The sequence below is a fragment of the Pseudopipra pipra genome, chromosome W (assembly GCF_036250125.1).
Source record: "Pseudopipra pipra isolate bDixPip1 chromosome W, bDixPip1.hap1, whole genome shotgun sequence".
NCBI classification, from domain to species: Eukaryota; Metazoa; Chordata; class Aves; order Passeriformes; family Pipridae; genus Pseudopipra; species Pseudopipra pipra.
In genome coordinates, this window is record NC_087580.1 from 27,142,750 (window position 1) to 27,168,199 (window position 25,450).

At 49.8% G+C, this 25,450-nt stretch overlaps 2 protein-coding genes across 2 annotated transcripts in view; both read right to left on the reverse strand.

The window, feature by feature from the left end:
- The window catches only part of LOC135405542 (zinc finger protein 239-like), a 211,939-nt gene that overhangs the window by 57,344 nt on the left and 129,145 nt on the right, over positions 1 to 25,450 (reverse strand). The window lies entirely within an intron of this gene.
- Positions 10,638 to 17,832, reverse strand: LOC135404938 (olfactory receptor 14J1-like; the record flags this gene model as incomplete). Its single annotated transcript, XM_064639669.1, has 2 exons — positions 10,638 to 10,673; positions 17,368 to 17,832. Coding segments are annotated over 2 exons (501 nt in total), but the record flags the coding sequence as incomplete, so codon positions are not given.

Consider the following 25,450-nt stretch of genomic DNA (forward strand, 5'->3'; position numbering starts at 1 on the left):
AGGAAGAGCCAGGGAGGACGCAGAGATGTCAGTGCAGGAAGGTGCCAGCCAGGTGGGGCAGCCGGGGGGATGACGACAGCCTGCAGGGAAAGGGGCAGGGCATGGACACCGTAGGACAGCCTGGGCTGGAGAGGAGACAGGCATGGGGAGAAGCTGAAAGGCCCTGACAGAGCCACCTTCTGCAGGCCTTTGGCCATGGCTGCTGTCTGTGCCCCTGATGCCAGGAGGAGGGGAGTGGCCCTTGCAACCCTGGGGCCTCAGGGCCTCCTTGTCCCTGCTCAGCAGCCTGGCAGGTGCCACCCCATGGTCCTGCCCTTGGCATTGCACATCCCACATCCCAGTGCCCCAGGAAGAGCCCTGAGGAATGAGGCAGGGACAGGATCTGCCTTCCCAGGGGCTGGGGGTCAGGGCTTGGCCCGTTGGATTAAGAAAACAAGTCAAGGTTTATTCAGCATCAGAGCCACCTTTCCCTTGCTTTTCCATCCTTTTCATTACTATCTGCAGTTTTCTGCTCTAACTGGAACCTGGGGACACGTTCTCAGTTGTGTCCCTCAGTGAGACTCATTAGCACTACAGGAAACTTCAGTGTTTCCATCTCATTTTGACTTGAGAAGTTGTTTGAACTTCCTCTCAGGGACTGAGTCTCATGTAAACAACATCAAACCCCCTGAGGGTCATGAAATGCGTGGGGCTGTTGCTGTGCTGCTGAGCTGGGCTGGGCTCCTGGCACACTGGGAGCTCCTGGCAAGCAAGGAGAGCTTCAGAGAGACAGCTATGCTGGTGAGCAGCTCCTCTGCACAGCCCAGCAGGGCTAAGGGCACTGCCTGCAGCACCAAGGGCAGGGGAGTGAGACAGAGAGAAGTTAAAGGCTGTCAGATGTAGAATGATGCTGAGACCTCAGTGGGGGAGAATTTTTAACAGATCTTGGCACAGGAAGTCTGTTCATGCAGGGCAATGGGACTGCAGCTTTTGGAGGCATCTGGTAAAGCTGGCACTGCCCACCAACTACAGATTCTGTAAGTGCAACCCTGACACTATCTGTAGTGTAGAGGAGGAGGACATGCTCAGAGCTTCAGCTCCCTCTCAAATTATTTCCAAGACAAAGATTTTTATAAGGTTAAAGAAATTTCCTTAGATTGTGTTTCCAGTTTCCTACTCTTGAGGAATGAGAGGAATAAATCATTAAGAAAGTATTAATTTTGATAAGTCCCTGAGACATCTGAACTGTGAGTGCTCAGTAGGTTTATCTGAGCTTCCTAATGTGCTTTCAGCCACTGCTCTGCCTGTGGGCAGCAACAGCATCACCTCTACTAGACCCATCAGGACTAGTCTCAGATGTCCTTTTTGCACCTGCAAATGGAATATGACCCCTACTAGTGCAGCCTGTGGTGCTGGGGAAGGAGCTGAATCTGCTTAAATCAAATGCCATCATAAGGACACTTGACTGTCTCCCTGAGGTTTCCTTCCAAGTTGTGAATTTCCCTCCAGATTGGAAACCTGTCCCTAAACATCTCCTTGTTATGTGAAACCTTGTTATACAGAAGCACAGTGCTGCTAAAACAGTGAAAATGCTGTTCAGTAGGGACCCAGCACTGGAGCTGAAGGAAGATCTCCTAGGAAATCAAAAGGCTGCCTGTGTGTGACATGGGGAGTATCTGTAGAATACAGCTTTGACTTTGTTTAGCTAAGTCCACGCTAACTGGCCTCTTATTGTCTTCTTCTCCTGTGTTGGAAACAAACACCCAGAGGCAGCAAATGTCCAACAGCAGCTCCCTCACCCAGTTCCTCCTCCTGGCATTCGCAGACAGGCAGGAGCTGCAGCTCCTGCACTTCTGGCTCTTCCTGGCCATCTCCCTGGCTGCCCTCCTGGCCAACGGCCTCATCCTCAGCGCCGTAGCCTGTGACCACCACCTGCACACCCCCATGGGCTTCTTCCTGCTCAACCTCTCCCTCACAGACCTGGGCTGCATCTGCACCACTGTCCCCAAAGCCATGCACAATTCCCTCTGGGACACCACAACCATCTCCTACACAGGATGTGCTGCACAGCTCTTTTTCTTTTATTTCTTCCTCTCAGAAGAGTATTTCCTCCTCACCATCATGTGCTACGACCGCTATGTTGCCATCTGCAAACCCCTGCACTACGGGACCCTCCTGGGCAGCAGAGCTTGTGCCCACATGGCAGCAGCTGCCTGGGCTGCTGGGTTTCTCAATTCTCTGCTGCACACAGCCAGTATATTTTCCCTGCCCCTGTGCCAGGGCAATGCCCTGGGCCAGTTCTTCTGTGAAATCCCACACATCCTCAAGCTCTCCTGCTCACACTCAGGCTACCGCAGGGAAATTGGGCTCATTGTGGTTACTGTCTGTTTAGTGTTCGGTTGTTTCATTTTCATTGTGTTCTCCTATGTGCAGATCTTCAGGGCTGTGCTGAGGATCCCCTCTCAGCAGGGACGGCACAAAGCCTTTTCCACCTGCCTCCTGTAGCATGTGACCCTTGTATAACAAGGAATAAGTGATGCTCCTCGTGCGGTGGTGAGACAAAGAGATTTTATTCGAACTCGCGCGCCCTTTTATCCTTACAGATCATGTGACTTTCTTAACCAACCAGTTTACTAACTCTGGGGCATGCTCCTTGGGCTCTGTACCTGGCACATCCTCTGTGCCACCTTTGGCCCGCCCCTACACATCCCCTCTTTTAATTATATTAAGAAGTCACAAAAACAGTATGAACAAAAATGCAAACAACAATGCAAACAACAATTTTAACAATCAAAACATTATAAAACTACTAAGCTTCGCAGTGATCCGGCACATTGCTTGCTCAGTTGCTTAACTCTAATGTAAACCTTTTAAAACCTTCTTATATTCCTATAGGGTAGTGCAACTTGGATAATTACTTTATTAACTTGGGGCTTATCTTAACTGTCTATAAACTTATAACTTTTTAATCTGAGGGTTTTTATAACTGGGGATTTCAAACTTTATTTAAGAACAGGGTAATCTTAGCAAACTACAATTTCTCAAAAGCGACCTGTGGCTGAGGTAATGTTATTTGTGAGGTGTTTGGTTTTTATTATTTGACCAATCACACAACCATTTTCATTCACACACTCATATCATACATCGGTGGCCACCGCACTGAACACACACATGAACACACACACACACACATTCCAGAGATTGCTTTTCACCACGTTGGTCCTTTCCTAATGTAAACTTGAAAACATAACATAACTCTTTTCCAAACTTCTGCGTTGCTCTGGTTCCTGTTGCTGTGGTCACATATTTGAATAGGGTTTTACACACCTGGAAGAAACTTGCTTGAGTTCTTTTCTATAACTTTTAGGCATAGCTTTCTCTCCATGTCACAAACCTAGGTATCTCATCCATCGTCCTGAAATCAAATCTTACTATGATTAGCAACTTTGGAGAAACAAACGCCTGAGGTGTGTGCTGCTTTTCAGACCTGCTTCTTTCAGCACTGTCACAACTCAAAAATTGATAACATACATAGCTTTTTCCAGATGTTCTTACAGGTTACACCAGTTCTCCCCCCTTTTGTTTAAACTTAGCACGTTTTTCAATATGTGTCTTTACTGTTTTATGGATTAGTGTGAAATGCTTGATGTGAGAATTTTCCTATTTCATAGGAATTTAGCTGCTTAATATTAATGTGAATCTATTTTAGAGTACCAAAGGTTTGCTAAGCAACTAACTCATGTGTTTTACACTTTTATGTTTTGTCTAGTGAATGTAGTGGCAGTTATGTTTTGTGAATGTATATCTATTTGCATGTACAATTTCAATATGTCTAATTCAAAATGTATATCTCTGATCGCCAAGCCTCATTTGCACTTAACTCTCTAGGGTGGTTTCCTGACAGTGTGGCATACTTTGATGATGTAGCTTTATTGATTGTTATTTTGAATGGTCTCTTAGAGAACCTGTATTCTGATGGAGAATGAATGAAGCAATTGCTTGCTTTAAAACTCTGGGTATAGTGTTAAACATTGCTGCTTTAGCAGCTTTTCAGTTTCTGTCAGTCATTGGCTGTGGCAGGTCAGGATGTGATTTTGCGTGCATTTGTATACAAATCATACCTTTTGTAACTCACAGGAACCAACTAGAACGCATTTCAAAAAACAGGTAAGGGTTAACAATATCTCAAGGAAATTAACTTTCAAAACAGATTATCAACCTCATAGCATAATAAGCACAATTATAACATCAAAGGATTGTTTTAAAATTTTCTCAAGGTAATGACAATCAGTCCAGAACTATACAGAAGCTTAGTTCATGGCTTGTAGTTTTCTCACTGTTCCGTGGCAGGATTTATTTAAGTCTATTGCAGCATATTGTGTTTTCCTAGATGCATGTGTGAAGGCCCTGAGGCCTTTCATTGGTTCAGTTTTGCATCTGGTGTGGCCTTTAAAGGTAAACTGTTGATTTCTGCCACAATCTGTGCTTAAGGAGATGGATTAAAATATTACCACCAAAACTTGCTAGGGCATCTTGAAATCCAGCGTCCTCAGCTGTCATCCTATCCAAATTGTCCTTTCAAAGCTGGAATGTTGGTAAAGGCAGGATTTCTTCCGTCCAGATCCTCAGTCGTGCTCTGCCCTAAATGACAAGCTTACAAACTCAATAGCAACTTACACAGATTTAGGTGGTGGGGTATGACTGAAAGAGCTGTTTTAGAACTAACAGCGGCTTCTCTCAGTTTGATCCCACTGAAACAAAGCTGCAATGCTTCATACCTGCTGGAAACAAAAACTAGGCAGATTTGCCTTTCAGGATCTCCTCTGATTTGTTTGCTTTTCATTACCTCGGTATAATTCTCTAACATTTGGTTTGCCTCTGTAATCAACAATTTGTCAGACTTTAAGTTGGAGTTCTCCCCTAGCAACACAAGGAGAGGGTGTAGGTTCCCTCTGTTTATGGCTAAAACCGGTTTTAAGCAACTGGTAGCCTTCTGAGGTTTCTGCAACTCGTGTAAATACAAATGTTTTTTACCTCGAGCTGTGTCACCTGTGTAGAGCTTTTTTGCTGTGTTGTCTTTTCCATGGCAAGTCCAGAATTGTGGTTGTTGGATTCTTCCTGAAACAAACTGAAGATCTGCACCTTGGGCAGTTTTGGTTAAAACAGCAGGAACAATTAGCAGTTCATTTCTTGTGGCATTGGTTATTAATGTGTCCTCTGCATAATGATGTATTATGGCTGTCTGATACTTCATCGAGGTATTTTGCATCTCCTGAGGAGGTACAGCCCAGCAGTGAGTTTGAATAGTTTGTGCACTGCTTAAAACCATGATGGGAAAGAGGGGTTTCTGGGCATCCTCAGGGTGACAGAGAATGGTAAAGGAATTGTTTTTTGAATCAGTTACCACTTGTGACAAATTTGCTAGAAACCCTTTAAATAGAGGCAGTCCAATCTGCAAGGCTTCTGCATGTGTTTTGACTGCGTGTTCTGCTGTTAGCATCTGCAATGTTTTCCACCTGTCACCTTTCTTTGGGGTACAGGGTACATGGTTATTTTGGGGACTGGTTATTGGTGTATTGTGGCTTGCCTTAAGTAGTTTTCTCTTTTGCACACGAACAGTAGTGCTAAAAAAGAGTACAGCTAGCAATGCTATTACAAGCAACACAATGCTTGTAGCATATCTTTTTTTTTGCGTATGGCACCCTTGGTACAACTGAGTCATTTCTCTGCTGCTAGGGTGTTTATGGAATGTTGCAATTAGGGGTTTCCAGGGACAATTCTCCTGATAGTGATTCATTTCTCCACAACTAAAACAACTAGTTGTGTGTCTGACTTCTTTGTGTGTTCTTACCTGGGCATCTAAAGCTGCAGCTAGAGAGGCAGGTAGCTGCTTCTCAGAGCTAGCCTTTTGATAGGGTTGCACTAGCTCAGTAAAGTCACAGTTCTCCCTTGCAGGAGAGCTCTGCAAAGCTCTTGCATTTTCTCTTTCAAAGCCAATTGCTTGTACAGCATCTCTCTGGCTTCATTGTATTCAATTTGCTTATTTAAAGTCGACTGCAGCTGGTCCAAACATCTTAAATTCAACTCAGTATAACCTTGTAACTCTTCACTGTTGGACAGATAATCATTTTGATCTGCAGTGATAATGTTTTCCATAGCCTTTAGGGCTTGCCTGGCTATCTCTTTATGGTATTTTGATTGTGAATCTAAATTATAATTTGCTTTTCCGCCTGATTGATGTGCCGTGGTGTCTGCCTGTAGGTATTTAATATGAATAGAACAATTTTTCTGGAAATCAGCTAACCAGACTGTATATTGGGTGTCACTGAGAACTAGTTTTATCAGTTCTTTCCAGTCAGATGTAGTGAGTGGGTAGGTGTAACTCAATGCCTCCAAATATTTAAAAATATTGGTTAAGGACAGACCAGAACCACTTATCAATTGCCTCAGGATTTCTGCGGCCTCATACAAGGCTTGACTCTGAGGGGGCTGGCTTTGGCTCATATCGTCTGGGTATGCCTGATTTATTTTTAGGTTCTCCATTTGACTTATTGCCTTGTCCAGACATTGTTCCCACATGTTAGTTGAAATCTCTCCCTGTGCCTTATTGATCCCTCCCGTTGGAACTATGTTTGGCTCTTTCTCCCCCTCCTTCTCCCCTTCCTTCTCCCCCTCCCCCCATTCCTCCCATCCCTCCCCCCTTTTGTTTTCGGCAAAACCGGTTCCTTGTGGGGGGATGGTGGTCAGTGCAGGTGGCGAGTGGGGGGCGGGGCTGGGCTCTCGGCCGGAAAAGAAAGGTTGGAGTACAGTCTGTGTGGGGGAGGAAAATGGCTGCGGCCATGGCTGTGCACGAGGTCGCTGTTCATTTGCAGCGAAAGGGGATGAATACATTAATTTACTCTCCCCATCACTGTAACAGGACTGCCTTGTGTGGACCCGGGGGTCAGAAGTTCGCGTGGCAGTGTCTGTCTCTTCCCAGCGACTTGTTTTACGTGTCTCCCGTGTCTCCCGGTATGATCCCTGAGTTTGTATTACCATGTTGTGCTGTGCTTGCTTTCAGCAGTGTGTGCGGGGGGGTGTGGTGTGGGTTGTTTGTCTTTCTCTGTGTGCCTCGTGCAGGCAGAGTTTATCAGAGTAAAACTGCTTTATGTTGCAAAGTTTAGCAAAACCCTAGAGTCTGAGTTTTGTTTCAATGTATCAGAGGTTTCTATGGAAACAGGTGTCTTATGTTACCTTATTTCGAGCGGCTGGGAGCACACGTTTTGAGTCCCTTTGTAGCAGTTTGGGCTATCTGCAGTCTTTTTTCTGCTGCTTTTGGGAGGTCCGGGCTGTGTCGGCTGCAGCGCTGGGGTGCGCTGTGTTGTTCCGGCGGCGTGGGCGGTTCTGCGCACGGCTGGGGGCAGCTGCAGCTCGGGGCAGGTCCCGGCGCGGGGGCAGGCTCGGCAGATGCTGGTTCGGCGATGGCAGGCCGTGGGGTTCCGGCGCTGGTGGCTGGTGTCCCGGCGCAGGCTGCAAACTGCGGGCTCGGGACAGCGGCGGCAGTGGCGGCGGCGGGGGGGCCAGGACCCGCGCGGGCGGCTCCGGCGGCGTGCTCGGGGCCGCGCGGTCCTAGCGCCGGCCGGGGCCGCGCGGGGCGAAAAACGGCGGAAAGTTCTTTTGGGGTTTCCGCGGTTTCTGAAAGGGTTTTCCTCAACTTGAAGGGTCTACACTATTCTCACAAACAGGCAGGGGTCCGCAGGAGGTGGCCAGACTCCTCCGGTGCGCAAGACGCGCAGGGGCGGCCAGCACACGTGCTTGGCTCGGCCGCTTCTCGGGTACTTTCAAACTACGGGTTTAGTAGTTGCTAGGCAACAGGCACTAGATGCCGGCCGGCGGTGCAGCGGGCACGGAGTTCTGCGCTTTCCGCTGGGCAGAAAGGCAATGCGGGGGTCGCGCGGTGGAGCTGGGATGGTACGGGCGGCAGCGAAAGCTTCTCGCACGTGATCCAGCAGCAGTCGGTAGCGGAATACCGCTTTTACCAAACGACCGACACTTAGGGAATCAACAGGCTTTTCCCTGACGATCTTAAGGTGCTCCGCAGCTCGGGGCTCCGAGCTGCAGCCACGTCTCGCCCAGGGATCAGTCTTAGACGTGCGGGTTCGCTCCAGACAAACTCACCGCCTTTGATGTTGCATGGACCCACTCCGCTCTCTCCGGCTGCCTGCTCTGACCTCTCGGCTTCTTCCTTAACTCTTTCTTCTCTTCTTCCGTGTACTACCTAATCTTTTTTGAGCTCGCTAACTAACTATCCGTCTCTTAGATGCCACTAAGACCACGGGGTTTACTGACGTCAAGGTTTTTTGCGGTAAAGACTCCCATCTCCGAAAAATCGAGACGATCCCGGAGTCACCGGCTAATCTCCTGATTCAGGATATTTATCTCACTTAATATAAGCTAAATTTGTCCCGTTCGAGCGCCATATGTAGCATGTGACCCTTGTATAACAAGGAATAAGTGATGCTCCTCGTGCGGTGGTGAGACAAAGAGGTTTAATTCGAACTCGCGCGCCCTTTTATCCTTACAGATCATGTGACTTTCTTAACCAACCAGTTTACTAACTCTGGGGCATGCTCCTTGGGCTCTGTACCTGGGCACTTCCTCTGTGCTACCTTTGGCCCGCCCCTACAAAGTATTACCTTCTCACCATCATGTGCTACGACCGCTACGTTGCCATCTGCAAACCCCTGCACTACGGGACCCTCCTGGGCAGCAGAGCTTGTGCCCACATGGCAGCAGCTGCCTGGGCCACTGCCTTTCTCAATGCTCTGCTGCACACAGCCAGTACATTTTCCCTGCCCCTGTGCCAGGGCAATGCCCTGGGCCAGTTCTTCTGTGAAATCCCACACATCCTCAAGCTCTCCCGCTCACACTCAGGCTACCGCAGGGAAATTGGGCTTCTTATGTTTAGTACCTGTTTAGGGTTTGGTTGTTTCATTTTCATTGTTTTCTCCTATGTGCAGATTTTCAGGGCTGTGCTGAGGATCCCCTCTCAGCAGGGACGGCACAAAGCCTTTTCCACGTGCCTCCCTCACCTGGCTGTGGTCTCCCTGTTTATCAGCACTGGCATGTTTACTTACCTGAAGCCCCCCTATATCTCCTCCCCATCCTTTGATCTGGTGGTGGCAGTTCTGTACTCGGTGGTGCCTCCATCACTGAACCCCCTCATCTACAGCCTGAGGAACCAGGAGCTCAAGGATGCCCTGAGGAAACTGATAACTGGGTGTTTTTCAGAAGCAACAAACTCTCCTTCTTCTGCATGTGTTGTACCTCATTAAAGGTCAATCCTGTTATGGACTTCATTAAAGGCCCAACATATCTGAGACGGTTTGAACGATAACGGACAATCCAGTTTGTGGGTACAAAGCTGAATACTTTATTTGACATAACTTTAGCTATATATAGGGTTTTGGGAAAGCAGGGCAATCATTCCATTGATGGCTGGGGTTAAAGGTCTAGGAAGATATTTTTCTTTAAACAGATAAACAGATATTTCTTTCCATTTTGGGTATATAAAAGCTGTACATTACCTTGAAAAAAGGGCCTTCTTGCTACAGAATTTTCACTTGTAGTATTAGAAGTAAAGCTGCACTTAAATCACAAACACAATGCAGATGGGGGCAAACAGAGTTATAAAACGGATTTACCTCTGCAGTCTAGGTCAACTTAATTAAAAGATACTGTAAGAATATCAGACAGTAAATATAAACAGGCTTCCCTGTGTTTAAATCTCAAGGTTTCTGGCTAACTTCTTATGTCTGCTGTATCATTAAGAATTCCTACCACAACACATATCTTCTCTATTTTTTGCTCCTGGTACGGGGTGTTATTTTTGTGAGAATTTGTTACACTAAAAAATCTTTATATATAAATATGCATAAAAAATATATATAAAAGCATTTTCAATTCAGTGTTTGCCTTTCTACCCTGGCCCACAGGCTGTACAAATTGGGAATTTTACTCACTGTGTGCTTCAACCAAATAAAGAACTCTGCATTGGCTTGTTTGCCTGACATCTTTCCTCTCTGACTTCTCTGCAGCTGCAGGGTTGGGGCCTCTGTGCAGAGCTGGGCCAGAAAAGAGTCCCAGCAGAGCAGCACTGCCAGGGAGCAGCAGCCCTTCTCCTGCCTGGCCTCCTCTCCCTTCCCTTCCACACTGTCCTGCAGAGCCCTGTGTTGTTGGAGGCCTCAGTGCTCTGGCAGTCGGTCCCAGTCCTGCTGCAGGACTGTCCAGGGACTGCAGGCAGGGACAGCCACGGGCACTGCTGGCACAGAGCTGACCTCTGCAGCAGCACTGCCATCCTGCAGGGGCATCTCCTCAGGCCAGGGCCTCAAAGCTTCCATCTGCTTTCCACTTTGCTCTCCAGGATGTGCCCAACACAACGCCCTGCAGAGGAAACCAGCAGTGACCAGCACAAGGGTGGCAGTGCTCAGGGTGGGGGCACCCAGCAGTGCCCTGGCACAGCCAGCGCCGCTCCCAGCACTGGCCTCTCACCCCAGGCCATTGGGCTTGTTCTTCCCTCCAAGGAGAGACAGCAAATGACCAGCTCAGGAGTCCATGTTTGCACTGCATGCACAAGACATGCCCATGTGTCACGGCTTGGGGCTGGGGGGGTGGAAGGCTTAGACAAAGTTGATGGCAGAAGCCGTTTCGTTGAGCTACAAGGGGCAGAAAGGACCCCCTTGCTTTCTAAATTCCTTCTCAGAGAGGAGCCTGGGGGTGGCTGGATCCAATCTTAAGCTCAGAGTTTGGTTTCAACTGAAGGAATTATAGAGGTGTGATTCAATCACTTTGTCCTGCAGGTTTTAGTGATGACAAATCAGAAATATTTCTATAAAATGAATGATTTATTATGACAAATGAACAGAAAATTGATCAGACAGTGACCAGATGAAAGACCTTAAACAGAATTATTTACTGCACAGTATAAAAGCCAAAAACTTGTAGCAGTATAGTGTAAGATAGGACACTGGAGTCTATCAAAGTCATTCTATTAATTAGATCAAAGCCAGCAAAAACAAACAATCCTGAAGCAGAGATTGAGGTAACTCACCCCACAATGACAGGGGGTAGTTCTCTGTCTTTCACTTAACCCTTGGGCAGTGACCATGAAGAGCTGTCCCTGCTTCATGGCAGAAGCTCCACACACTTCAAGGAAGTCTGTGGAAGAATCTGCCCCATGACAGTTGGATGGGGCTTTTACAGTTATCAAGGGTTTGACTGCCAGACATATTTGCAGGCCAGGGAGCAGCTTCTCTGTCAAATCTTGCTTCAGAAAGCAGGATGTGTGTTTGAAGTTTCATGAAGCCTTTTGGGTTTAGCATAATTCAACATTAAAAACAGCACCTTGACAGGAGCAGTAACTCATCACAGTTTGCATTGTTTGCATTCTCTGACCATTCTTTAGGTATTGTCAGAGCAGAGCATCCTGCCAGAAATGGCCCCTTGATTCCATGAGGTTGCAAAAACTCTGAGAGCTCCTTTGGTTCCATGAGGCCCTGCAGTGTCACAATGGCCCCTTGATTCCACGATGTTCCAGAATATCCCAGGGTTCCCTTGGCTCCAAGAGGCTCCCCAGTGTCCCACCGGCCCCTGGATTCCAGGAGGCCCTGCAGTGTCCCAATGGCCACTCGGTTCCAGGAGCCACAGCGGCTGCCGCCGGGGTCTGTGCCCGGAGCCGCCGCTCCCACGGGGCTGCCGCACTCACCGCCGGGGTTGCCGCTCGCGCAGCCGCCGCTCTGCCCCGGCTGCACCGGGACCCGGCACCGCCTCGGGCCTGCGCTGCCGCCTCAGCGGCCACAGGGACACAGGCATGGGGGACCTTTGCTCTGCCACTGAGGGGGCCTGGCTTTGTTCTGCTGGGGTCTGGGCTTTAGGAAAGTTGCTGTTCATTTTCATGCTCCACTGGAACATCTCCTGAATTCCAAAGGTTTCCTAATCCAGGGGAGGGGTTTCTATGGCATCGGAGGTGCTGCCCCTCAGGACACATTGTCAATAAACCATCCAGCTGACTGGGATGGGTGTAAGAGCTGGGGAACACAGGATAATCAGTCATCCCCTGAAAACCTTGGAACGTTCCCTACCTGAATCGTAACCCAAATGGAAGAGTTACGATACAATACCCAAATAGTTTGGAAACTCCAGTCATTCCTGACACCAGGATGGAAATTCAGCAGATAACTAAAGCCAGTCCCCTTGGGAGCCCACACCCAGCAGTGCTGAGGGAGGCCCTGGCAGCTCCCCAGCACCTCCCTCTCAGTGGGACACCTCTGGCAGCCTCTCCCAGCTCGGGAACCCTCCAGTTTCCAACACTCCAAAGACCCTCACTGATGCCCAGGACAATTCTGATCCCCCTCAACAAACACTCCTCCAGCTGTGACCCTTGTCTGTTGGCAAACACAAAGGGATTTGGGGGAGTGTTTCCCTGACAACAAGGAGAATTTGGGAGAGGGATCTTTCCACACCCAGCTCCTGATGTGTCCACACATCTCTGCCTGGGGGTGGGTGTGAATTGACTGTGGTGGGAATGTTGTTATTGGGAATCTATAATTCAGTCACTGTTAAAATTGCAGCACATGCTATTGAATCACCTGATAACTGTTCAATTGGTCAATGATTAAATGCTACTAATCTCTTTTGCCCCCTTGTCTTTGGATCCAAATCCTTCCTGCCCTGACCCTCTTGCATCCCAAGTCTCTGTGTAAATAATTCTCTTTCATCAAAAAAAATGTATTTTTCATGATGTCCACTGAAGCCAGGTAACACCTGAGAAGTGAATTTAATAAAGCAATGTAAGGATTAGAGAGAGTTAAGCACAAATGCAGGCTTTCAGCAAAGGCACATAGAGCTCAATATTAGGAAATAGCGGAGACAATAAATCCACTAGGATACAGGACACCCTGACATAGAAGAACATAGACCTGAACAAAAAATGCTAGCACACACAAAAAAGGACATATGGAAGGAAAACAAAGAGAGATAAGAAGAGGGACAAGCCAAACAATTAAGCACTTTTGCCAGATATTGAGAAACCCTGCCAAATGCATAAGGAAACTACCCAAATTAGGGAAGGTTCAAAAGTTTAAGAAGAAGATGATGGTGAGGACAGCGGGTTCATGATTAAGAAAGACCGGAACGACCACCAAAGTTCTCCCCAAATTGAAGACCACGCCTCTAACTCCGCCTCAACTCCGCCTATTATGAATATTAAAAGTAGATGTTGCAATGTAATGAATATTCATAATATGTGATGTAATTGCTTAGCAAAAAGTGTATAAAAGCTCAAATTGTAAGTTCTTCGGCGAAGCAGTTTGCCCAGGGCGACCTGGCTGCTTCCCGGCCGTGAAAAATAAATACCTCCTGCTTATAGACTGAAAACTCTGTCTCTGAGCAGTTCCTCTGCGCCTTCTTTGGGGCAAAATTTGGCATCACCACTTTAAAATCTTCTTCATTAGCTAAACTACAAAACAACTCAAATTAGCTCTAGAAGTCTTGAAGACTTGAAGACAATTAAAGGAATGAAAAAAATTTGTTTTCCGGTGTTTTAATGGGTCCCACAGTGTGTTTGGAGTTGCATCAGCTGTCAGTCCAAGATGGGTCATGTCAGAACTGGTGAGGCTGGGGAGTGAGGAGAAATGTTGATCATCCAGGGTCAGTGTGGATCTCCTGAGGAGACACTCAGCATCAAGATCACTTGGAGAACACCTCTATCACCTCTCCTTTGAACTAAAATATATCTATAATTGAATTAAAACAAAAAAAGTACAAACTTGGAAGACTTGTTTTGAAATTGCCTTGAAGACAATTAAAGGAAGACAAAGAGATCCTGAGGGATTTCTGGAATTTAATGAGCCCCACGGTGTGTTTGCAGCCCAGCCCATGATCCTGAGGTACTGAGAGAAGATTGAAGAAGCTGCTGAAGAAGTCAGAAGCCAAACTCCAAGTGCCTTGAAGCATTGCTGGGCCCCACTGAGGGCAGGCGCTGCCAAAGCCTCCCCAGGGACTCCTTGGAGCAGCTCCTTGGAGGCCAGGAGTGCAGGCAGACAAAGGCTCTGGGCAGGCCCCTGCAATGCTGAGCAAAGCCTGCCTTGGTTTTGTGGAGCACAAAGGCCAAGGCCTGAGCCCCAGGCCCTGGCCCAGCAGATCCTGTCCCTCCCGGCTGGCTCAGGGCTGTTTGGGGGGCACTGGGATGGGAGGGGGAGGAACAACAAAGGCCCAAAACTGGGCAACCCCTGCCAGGCTCCTGAGGGAGGGGCGAGGCAGAAACCAAGTGCAGAACCTGCCAGGAAAGTTGGCTGTGGTGGCCTGAGTGGCAGAGGCAGCTGCCAGAGGCAAGGGGACAAAGGCCTGGGTGCCTTTGGGCCTTGCAGCCCTGCCAGAGCCCTTGGCCATCTCTCCTGCAGGCTGTCCTGCCCTGGCCCTGCTGCTGCTCTGGCCTTGCAGGCTGCACACACCCCTCCTGCTTTCCCACCCCCCTCCCAGCAGCATTTCTAGACCCTCCCTGATGTCTCTGCACCAGCTCTGGCTGTTCCCTGGGAACACGAAGCCATGGGCTGATCCTGACTCCCTCTGGGTGAGCTCTTGCAGCAGAAGAGTTCCTGTTGAGTGACATTTCTTTTTCCTCACCTTCAGTCTGAACCTTCAGTGCTGCTCTTTGTGGTGATTTCTTTCTATTTCCAATATGGAAAAAAGCTGCATCCTGTCAAATCTCCTCTAGACCCTCTCCAGTTCTTCCTCATTCCTCCAGAGTGGGGAACCTCACAGACAGACAGACCAGTCCAGATGTGGTGACCCCAGGGCTGAGTCCAGGGGGGTGACAACTCCCTTGTCTGGGTGCCCACACTCCCCCCAAGGCAGCCCCATGTGCAGTCGGCCTTAAATCAAGGGGCCATTCTGATTCTTTGTAAAGTCACGGAATCAAGTGGCACCGTGACACTGCAGGGCCTCATGGAACCAAAGGAATGCAGGGACACTGTGGAATCTCATGGAACCAAGGGCCCATTGTGACAAGGGCCCATTCCATGACTCTTTTGAACAAAAGGAACTCTGAGACATCTCAGAACCCCGAGGAACCAAGGGGCCATAGTGACACTGTAGAGTCCCATGGCACCCCCTGTGCCTTCCCAGAACTCCATGGAATCAAGCAGAGCCGCTGCCTCCCCCCCGCTGCCCCGCTTGGACACCTCTGGAGTCAGCGTGTTCTTGGGCAGCACAACTGATCTCAGACCAGAGAGTTTCCCACATTTTGCTTTGTCCTTTCTTTCCCCTGGTTTTGTTTTTTGTTCTTTGTTCATTCAGGGGGAAAACAGGGAAGGGAGGCACGTGTGGATCCCTGTTTTTATTTGTTTACAAAAGGGAGTTGGGTCGGGGGGGAGAGAGGAGGCAATTTCTCTCTCTGCTGATGCTTTGTATAGTTCTGTTGGTATTGCTGGTTTTGCTGCTATATTTCTTGTCAGTAAAGTCTTATATTTTCACTTATACCTCCTTATATTTTGTCTCCTTGTACTGGTGGGGAATAAAAGGGGAGTGAATTCATTTTATTGGAGTTCCCACCCCAATATGTGTCTTTAAACCAGGACAGGTTGCTCAGGGGCTCCCGGCAATTTGGAATTATCCACAAAAGACTTGAAAATACATTTTGTCCCAATGTACAGAGAGATAATAAAGATGTTCTATAGTGGTGTTAAATGGCTGGTCACTGAGGGATTTCATCAGGAAGTTGCTGACAAGAGGATTTGTACCATGGATTTTATTTGACACTCTTCATTCAGCCAAATTCCCACCCAGCATATCTTCCACTTATTCAGTCCAGCTCTCACCAGTCTGGCCATAAGGAGACCACAGGACACCATGTCAAGAGCCTTGATAAAGTCTGGGCACACAACATCCTCTATTCCCTCCCACAGGGGTTCTGCAATCCCTGCCTTGTCCTTCCCATGCCTGGCAATGGCTGCAGGAGGACTTGCCCTATACCCTTCCCTGCTGAGCCTGAACAGTCTGGAACTCTGCCAACCCTCCTTGCTGCCCTGTTTGCAGACTGCTTCCATGTCTGCCTTTGCCAAGGCCCCAGGAATCTCTGGGATGGCTCTGGCCTTTGCAAGGGTTTGGGAGAGGTCTCCCAGTGACACTGCCCAGCCTTCTCAATAGCCCTGACAACAAAACCTTTTCCATAGCCCACACTTCCAGAGGAGTGCCCAGGACACAACACAGGTTGTCCTGGTGGTTCTGGAGAATGAGAAGGGATTTCTTCCTCCAGGCCAACCCCTCCAATTGGATTTGAGTGCAGCTGAAAGGTTTCCTCAGCATTTTGCCTGGTGCCTCCCTGCCCTGAAGGTTTCTGGCTATCAGGCTGGAGCTGAGGGGGTTGGGCAGGTGCCTGAGGAGGGGGTAGAACAAGGGCTGTGTCCAACTGTGCCAGGAGGGCTGTGCTGGGCAAGGATGAGGAGGCTGCAGAAAACAGTGGCACTGGGGAGGGGAGAGGAGCAGGTGGAGAGACCTTGTGCCTGCCCACGCTGGGCAGGAGCTGCCCCAGGATGGCAGCTCTGAAGCACTCCCAGGATGTCCCTGTGAACAGGAGGGGAAGACTGGATCTAAAAATGAAACCTGGAAAGCAGAGAGCAGGAGTGTCATGGTGATACTGCAGGAGAGTTCCAACCCTCGAGCAAGGTCACAGAAGAAGTGACCCAGTACATGCAGTGGCCTCAGAAGATCCCAGAGCATCCTGGAGATGCTGGAAGGGAGCCCAGCTCTGCTTCACAAGTTCCCAGGGGCAGTCCTGGCCTGTGCTCCAAGGGCTTCCAGCCCCCAGGACTGTGCTCAGAGAGCACTCAGGCCTTACAGCGAGAAAGTGGCTCAGGAGGACAGTGTGGAAGTGGCAAGAGAGCAGCTCTGCAAAGACCAAGCCCTGCTGCTCCCTGGCAGTGCTGCTGGGCTGGGATTATTGTCCCCTTCCCGTTTGCAAATACACCCTGTCCTGCAGTGTGCTGTCCTTTAGGAACATCTAAGAAGAAGGGTCTTGGACAAAGAAGGCACTGCAGGGTCTTTTATTTTGTTTAAATAGTCAGAATACAATTCATCATTTATACATCTCTGGGTCAAATTCAATGATTAGATACTGAATTAGAAGGCAGATGCATAATAATATTTAATTGCACAGAAAATTATTGCCAGAAGAACCTGATGACCTCCATGAAAAACCTGAGCAGGAAGGCTGCGCCACTAAGGAGTCCCATTCCGAATGCTACGCACCAGAAAACGGCACTTTATTGCTCCTGAAAAGCATCCAGTCATCGTTTTTCTCAGGGCATCCTTGAGCTCCTGGTTCCTGAAGCTGTAGATGAAGGGGTTCAGTGCTGGAGGCACCACAGAGTACAGAACTGACAGGGCCAGATCCAGGGATGGGAAGGAGATGGAGGGGGGCTTCAGGTAGGCAAATATGCCAGTGCTGACAAACAGGGACACCACGGCCAGGTGAGGGAGGCACGTGGAAAAGGCTTTGTGCCGTCCCTGCTGAGAGGGGATCCTCAGCACAGCCCTGAAGATCTGCACATAGGAGAAAACAATGAAAATGAAACAACCAAATCCTAAACAGACACTAACCCCAATGAGCCCAAGTTCCCTGAGGTAGCCTGAGTGTGAGCAGGAGAGCTTGAGGATGTGTGGGAGTTCACAGAAGAACTGGCCCAGGGCATTGCCCTGGCACAGGGGCAGAGAAAATGTATTGACTGTGTGCAGCAGAGAATTGAGAAACGCAGTGGCCCAGGCAGCTGCTGCCATGTGGGCACAAGCTCTGCTGCCCAGGAGGGTCCCGTAGTGCAGGGGTTTGCAGATGGCAACGTAGCGGTCGTAGCACATGATGGTCAGGAGGGAAAACTCTGCTCCAAGGAAGAAGAAAAAGAAAAAGAGCTGTGCAGCACATCCCTTGTTGGAGATGGTTGTGGTGTTCTGGAGGGAATTGTGCATGGCTTTGGGGACAGTGGTGCAGATGGAGCCCAGGTCTGTGAGGGAGAGGTTGAGCAGGAAGAAGCCCATGGGGGTGTGCAGGTGGTGGTCACAGGCTACGGTGCTGAGGATGAGGCCGTTGGCCAGGAGGGCAGCCAGGGAGATGGCCAGGAAGAGCCAGAAGTGCAGGAGCTGCAGCTCCCTCCTGTCTGCAAATGCCAGGAGGAGGAACTGGGGCATGGAGCTGCTGTTGGGCATTTGTTGCCTCTAGATGTGGGGCACTGTTCAAGGAGGAAATAACAGTGACAAGTTAGGGCAGAACATTCTGAGAAAAATCAAAGCCACTTTCCAACACCCCTTTCACTGCTCTGTTTGTTTTCCATTCCTAGGAGTCTCTCCTTCAGCTCCAGGGCTGGAGCCCTGCTTGGGGCTCACTACATCTTCCATGAGGAGCAGACCCTCTGTCCACTGGCTGTGAGGGCTCAGCCCTGCTCTGCACCAGTGGGGTCATGGGCATGGTGGGCACAGGGTCCCATCCTGGTGTTCAGCTGTGTCAGATGAAACTGCTCCCAGTTCAAAAAGGCTTGCCAGCATCTGCACTCCCAGTTTGTGAGAAAAACCAGGACAGCAGAAGGCAGTGTCACAGGTTTGTTTTGTTTGGGTTTGTTTTTTTCGTTTTTGTTTTTTTTTTTTTTTTTTCTAATTCCCTCATCTCTCCTGAGGAGTGTTCCTGGATGTCAGAACCCCTCAGCACTTCTGATGCACTCAGGGAGAACAGAGAGGGTCCTCCCAGCCAGGAGGATTGTCTGAGGCTTAGTGCAGAGTGAGGGGAGCTGGTCTGGCCCTCTCTGTTGTTCGCAACTGCCCTGGCTTTGCTTCTTCCTGAGATGGACATTGATCACACTCCCATTTGGGTCTGAAAAGCCTTCAGACACTGTTGAGAGCAGAGGGATCCATCCCACACCCCTCAAGGTCTCAGCCTGTCTCAAGGGCTCAACACCCCACTTGGAGCCAAGGACACTCGTGGCTCATCTCCCCAACCCAACAGCATCTCCTGGCATGGGCACAGCATCACTGCCCCTCTCCACTGGGGCTTTCAGAGAACACTGCTGTGCTGGGAGGATGATTTGCATTCTTGAGGGCAGCTCCCAGCTTGGAAGGACACCTCAGAAAAGAGCCAAGTGTCCTAATGACGGGGTCTGATTGAGGGAAAAAGAGCTCCTTACCCAGGCCCACAGACTTCACTGCCCACATCCCACAGGGCAGAGGACAATGGGAATGTCTCATTCCCAGGGACACACCTGCCTGGGGGGAATGCCAGGATCAGTGTTGGACTGTGTAGCTTGAATTCCCCTCCCCAGTGAGCCTGAGTGAGAGAAGGAGGGAACAACCTCAGGACCAGGGGCAAGCTGAGAACCAAGGAAATGCAGAGGGAGGGTCCAGCTGGGAGAGGCCAGGGCAGAGCCCACTGGGCACTCAGGGCAGCATCACCCTGAGCCAGTTGTGTCACCTCCCAGACACCAACAGTGCCAGCAAGTTGTTCTCAGCCCTGGACAGCTCCTCACAGTTCCCTCTGGAACTCAAACCAGCTGGCATGTGGCTTGAGAGATTGAGAGAAATCCCTCCTTGGATGTTCCCCTTGAAGTATCCCCTGGAAAATATCCTGGGGTGCTCTGGTTCTGTGAGCAGCCCTGCCCCATGAAACTCTCACTCAATAGCAGAAGAAACCTGCCCTGCCCTACCAGGCTTTGCTCTTTCCACCCCCAGCCTCTGCCCAGCCCTGAGGGAGCTCCCCAGCCCGGCTGAGAGCTGCCCCTGGCAGTGGCAGAGCTCCTGCCCCGGCACAGCCCTGGGCTGCAGGACCCTGCTCTGCAGGACAGCTTGGGGCAGCCTGGGTGGCACAGCTCGGCTTCACAACCCTGTAGCCATCCCTGGGAGAAGGGAACCCTGCTGGGATGTGCCTGGGATGGTGCAGCAGGGAGTGGGATGTGCCAGCGTTAGGAGATCTTTGCACCAACTGCAGACACATTGCCCTTCATGCTGACTTACCGGGAGGAAGCCTGGAAAGATTCATCTTCCAGTGGATCTTCCTCTCGACTTCCCTCACAGCCCAGGCTGTGTGTAACCTCTCTCTGCCTTGCTTTTGTGCCCTGGGTGCTGCAGGCAGTGCCCTCAGCCCTGCTGGGCTGTGCAGAGGAGCTGCTCACCAGCAGAGCTGTCTCTTTGAAGCTCTTCTTGCTTGCCAGGAGCTCCCTGTGTGCCAGGAGCCCAGCCCAGCTCAGCAGCACAGCAACAGCCCCAGGCATTCCACGACCCTCAGGGGATTGGTGTTGTTTACATGAGACTCAGTCCCTGAGAGGAAGTTCAAACAACTTTTCAACAAGTCAAAATGAGTTTGAAATACTGAAGTTTCTTGTACTGTTAATGGGTCCCACTGAAGGACATGACTGTGAAAGTGTCCCCAGGTTCCAGTTGGAGCAGAAAACTGCAGACAGTGATGACAAGGATGGACAAGCAAGGCAAAGGTGGCTCTAATGCTGAATAAACTTTGACTTGTTTTTTTAATCCAATGGGCCAAGGCCTGACCCCCAGCCCCTGGGAAGGCACATCCTGTCCCTGCCTCATTCCTCTGGGCTCTTCCTGGGGCACTGGGATGTGGGATGTGCAATGCCAAGGGCAGGACCATGGGGTGGCACCTGCCAGGCTGCTGAGCAGGGACAAGGAGGCCATGAGGCCCCAGGGCTGCAAGGGCCACTCCCCTCCTCCTGGCATCAGGGGCACAGACAGCAGCCATGGCCAAAGGCCTGCAGAAGGTGGCTCTGTCAGGGCCTTTCAGCTTCTCCCCCTCCCTGTCTCCTCTCCAGCCCAGGCTGTCCTACGGTGTCCATGCCCTGCCCCTTTCCCTGCAGGCTGTCGTCATCCCCCCGGCTGCCCCACCTGGCTGGCACCTTCCTGCACTGACATCTCTGCGTCCTCCCTGGCTCTTCCTGCACACACAAAGCCTTGGGCTCATCCAGACTCCTCCTGGGTGACATGTTGCAGCCCAGTGTTTTCCATGGAGTGAAATTCCTTTTTCCTCATGTCCACTCAGGACCTCCCCAGCTGCATTTGGCATTAATTCTTTCTTTCTCATGCTCCTTTCTGCTCTGACAAAAGGATCCACCATCTCTAAATCCTCCCTTCAAGCCCTCTCAGGGCTGTCCTGTACTGTCCTCGGTCTCCACACCAGTGAGGCCACAGCTCCTTAGCCCCTCTCTGCTACTCATGTGCTTGAGACCTTTAAAGCCCATCTTGGGAGATCTCTGGGCACTCACTAATGTTTTTGCAGATGAAAATATCGTGCTCATAGTCTAAGGAAATCACAGTTGCCATGAAAACCAGCATGCATTCTCATTGCTATGGTCAGTTACCATGGTAAATAGAATACATTCTCATTGCCACAGTCAGTTACCATGGCAACCATAATACATTCCCATTGCTACAGTAAATTACTGTGGCAAACAGCATACTTCCCACTGCTACGGTCAGTTACCATGGCAACCATAATACTTCCCACTGGTACAGTCAGTTACCATGGCAACCAGCATACATTCCAATTGCTATACTCAGTGACCATGGCAACCATCACACATTCCCATTGCTACAGTTGGTTGCCATGGCAACCATCATACATTCCTGTCACTACAGTCAGTGACCATGGCAACCACCACACATTCCCATTGCTATGGTGAGTTACCATGGCAACCATCATACAGTCGCAATGATACGGTCAGTTACCATGGCAACCACCATACATCCCCACTGCTGTGGTCAGTTACCATGGCAAACAGCATATATTCTCATTGCCACGGTCAGTTACCACAGCAACTGCCATACATTCCCATTCCTAAGGGCAGTTACCATGACAACCATCACACATTTCCATTGCTACAGTCAGTTACCGTAGCAACAATCATACTTTCCCACTGGTATGCTTGGTTACCATGGCAACCAGCATACATTCTCATTGCCAAGGTCAGTTACCATGGCAACCATCATACATTGCCATTGGTACAGTCAGTTACCTTGGCAACCATCATACATTCCCGTTTCTACAGTCAGTTACCGTGGCAACCATCATACAGTCCTATTGCTACCATCAGTTACCATGGCAACCATCATACAGTCGCATTGCTACGGTTGGTCACTATGGTAACCAACATACAACACACTTGCTACGGTCATTTACCATGGAAACCATCATACATTCCCATTCCAACAGTCGGTTACCATGGCAACCATCATACATTCCCATTGATCTGATCGGTTACCACGGTAACCATCACACATTCCCATTGCTGTAGTCGGTTACCATGGCAACCATCACACATTCCCATTGCTATGGTCGGTTACCATGGCAACCATCACACATCCCCATTGCTGTGGTTGGTTACCATGGCAACCATTATACGGTCCACTGCTACAATCAGTTACCATGGCAACCATCATTTAGCCATGTTCTATGATCAGTTACCACAGAAACCATCTGAATTCCAGTTTCTATGGTCAGTTACCTTGGCAACCATCATACAGTCGTGTTGCTACAGTCGGTTACCATGGCAGCCATCACACATTCCCGTTCCTACTGTCAGTTACTATGGCAAGATCATACATTCCCATTGCTACAGTCATTTACCATGGCAACCATCATAGAGGCCTATTGCTATCATCAGTTACCATGACAACCAGCATACATTCCCATTCCTACGGTCAGTTACCATGACAACCAGCATACATTCCCATTGCTACAGTCAGTTACCATGGCAATCATCATACTTCCCATTGCTGCAGTCAGTTACTATGGCAACCAGCATACATTCTTTATGCCATGGTTGGTTACCATGGCAACTATCATACCTTTCCCATTGCGTTAGTCAGTTACCATGGCAACCATCACACAGTTCCATTGCTTTTGCCTTTTACCATGGCAACCATCATACATTCTTAATGTTATGGTTGGTTACCATGGCAACCAGCATACATTTCCATTGCTGCGGGCAGTTACCACAGGAACCATAATACTTCCCACTGGTACCGTCGGTTACCATGGCAACCATCATACATTCCTGTTGCTATGGTCAGTTACCCTGGCAATCAGCATACATTTCCATTGCTACAGTCAGTTACCATAACAACCATCATACTGTCTCGTTGCTATGGTCAGTTACCATGGCAACCATCATACACTCCCGTTGCTATGGTCGGTTACCATGGCAACGAGCATACAGTTTTCTCTACAGTCAGTTACCATGGGAACCATCACACATTTCAGTTGCTACAGTCAGTTACCATGGCAACCATCATATATTCTTACTGCTATGGTCGGTTGCCATGGCAAACAGCATAAATTCCCATTGTTACAGTCGGTTACCATGGCAACCAGCATACATTCCCATTTCTACAGTCAGTTACCATGGTAACCATCATACGGTCGTTTACCATTGTAACCAGCATACATTCCCGCTTCTGTGGTCAGTTACTATGACAACCATCATACATTCAAATTGCTATGGTCAGTTACCATGGCAACCATCATATTTCCCTTTGGTACAGTCAGTTACCATGGCAACCATCACACATTCAAATTGCTACGGTCATTTACCACAGCAAGCATCAATCATTCCTGTTGCTACAGTCACCATGGCAAACATCACATATTTCCATTGTAACGGCTTGTTACCATGGCACCATCACAGATTCGCATTGCTATGCTCAGTTACTATGGCAACCATCATAAAGTCACATTCCTATGGTCAGTTACCACGGCAACCAGCATACATTTCTGTTGTTACAGTCAGTTACCATGGCAACCATCAGACATTTCCATTGCTATGGGCAGTTATCATGACAACCAGCATACATTCTTGTTGCTATGGTCGGTTACCATGGCAACCAGCATACATTACCATAGCTACGGTCAGTTACTATGGTAACCTCTTGGTTCCTCTTGGAGAGAAGCAGATGCAGATGAGCCTCCCTCTTGTCCACCAACCTACCAGCTGTGCTCTAAAGGCCTGTGTGCCAAGGGGTATCTTCACCAAGACTCTGCACAAACCTCTGGGACTCTTTGCATCCTGTCGTGGTGCCTTTCCAGTGAATTCCAGGGTTATCAAAGCCAACTTGAATGGGCTCTTTGTCTCACTCCACAAGGGCACCCAAACCAGTCTCTCCTCTCACCCTCACCCACAAAAGTTCACCCAAGTTGTTCATCCCCTAGAGCAGCTGCACAGGTCAAGAAGCTCCTTCCTGCTGAGGACACCTCTCTCCTGCTCTTTCTCTCCTGTGTCTCCTTGGCCTTCTCTCCCAACACATCACAGCCCTGCAACCTGGGAACTGTCTCAGCAGGCCTGGGCTGTTATTGCCTGCAAGTGGAATGAAGAGAGACTTGGGGCTGCAGCTCCTCCTGCCTGTGCCCCACACGCAGGGCATTGGGGCCTGTCTGGCTGCAGCCCCTCAGCGGGGGCACCGGGGCCCCCACTTGCAGTGGGGAAAGCTGCTCTGAAAGCCCCGAGAGCTGGGCTGTGCAGAGGCTTTGCTGACAATGGCCTTGGGGGTGGACGTGCTGGGACTCAGACCCAGGGGGAAAATCCCAGGCCTGATCCCTGAGGAGATCAGCACATGCTGCTGAAATGCTGGGGGAGAGAAGAGCCAGCAGAGTGAGGAAACAAGTGTGGACAGCCTGGGCTGATGTGCTTTGGACTCGTGCCTGGCCCGGCCTTGGCTGGGCAGAGAAGGGACAGCCTTTGTGTCCCTGCAGGGCTGGGATTCACTCACTGCCCCAAAGGCACCCAATGTGTCTGAGAAGCCCTGGGTGGTGCCTGTCCCACAACTGCTGGGAATGGGGACGGGGTTCCTGCACAGGCCCTGTGCTGTCCATGGCAGCTGCTGCACTTGTGCTGCAGAGCCCTGGCACCTCCCCTGGCACTACAGGCCCCTCTTTGGCTACTCAGTCCAGGCTCAGCTGCCCTGAATTAGGTTCAGCAGTGAAGAGATGTCCAGGAGACAACTGCCATTGTACTCTGAGCACATGTAGAAAATACCCTGATAAAGAACAGAAGAGAGACCTCTCTCCCTGTGCCACCTGACTCCATTTGGTCACCTGAACACCTCTAGGGGCTGCCCTGGACAGAAGGAACAGTGACAGGTTCCCCTGTCCTACATGTGGGCAACCTTCTGCCACTGAAGTTGGCCAAAGCAATGTCCCAGCAGCCTCCAAGAAGATCCCACAGCTGCTGCCCTGTCCCTAGGAACTGCTCCATTGGAGCCTGCAGTTCCCAGCAGGAATCGCGGCCACCTCTGGCCCCTCAGAAGGAACCAGGGCTTTGTGTCCCAGCAGGTCACTCCTGGCTTTGGTCTTCCTTCATTCCCATGGGAGCTGGGACAAGGAATCACCTGCAGGGGCCTGTTTTGGGCCCACTGAAGTGGGGCAGGAGGAATCCCAGCCCATGGGGTTTGT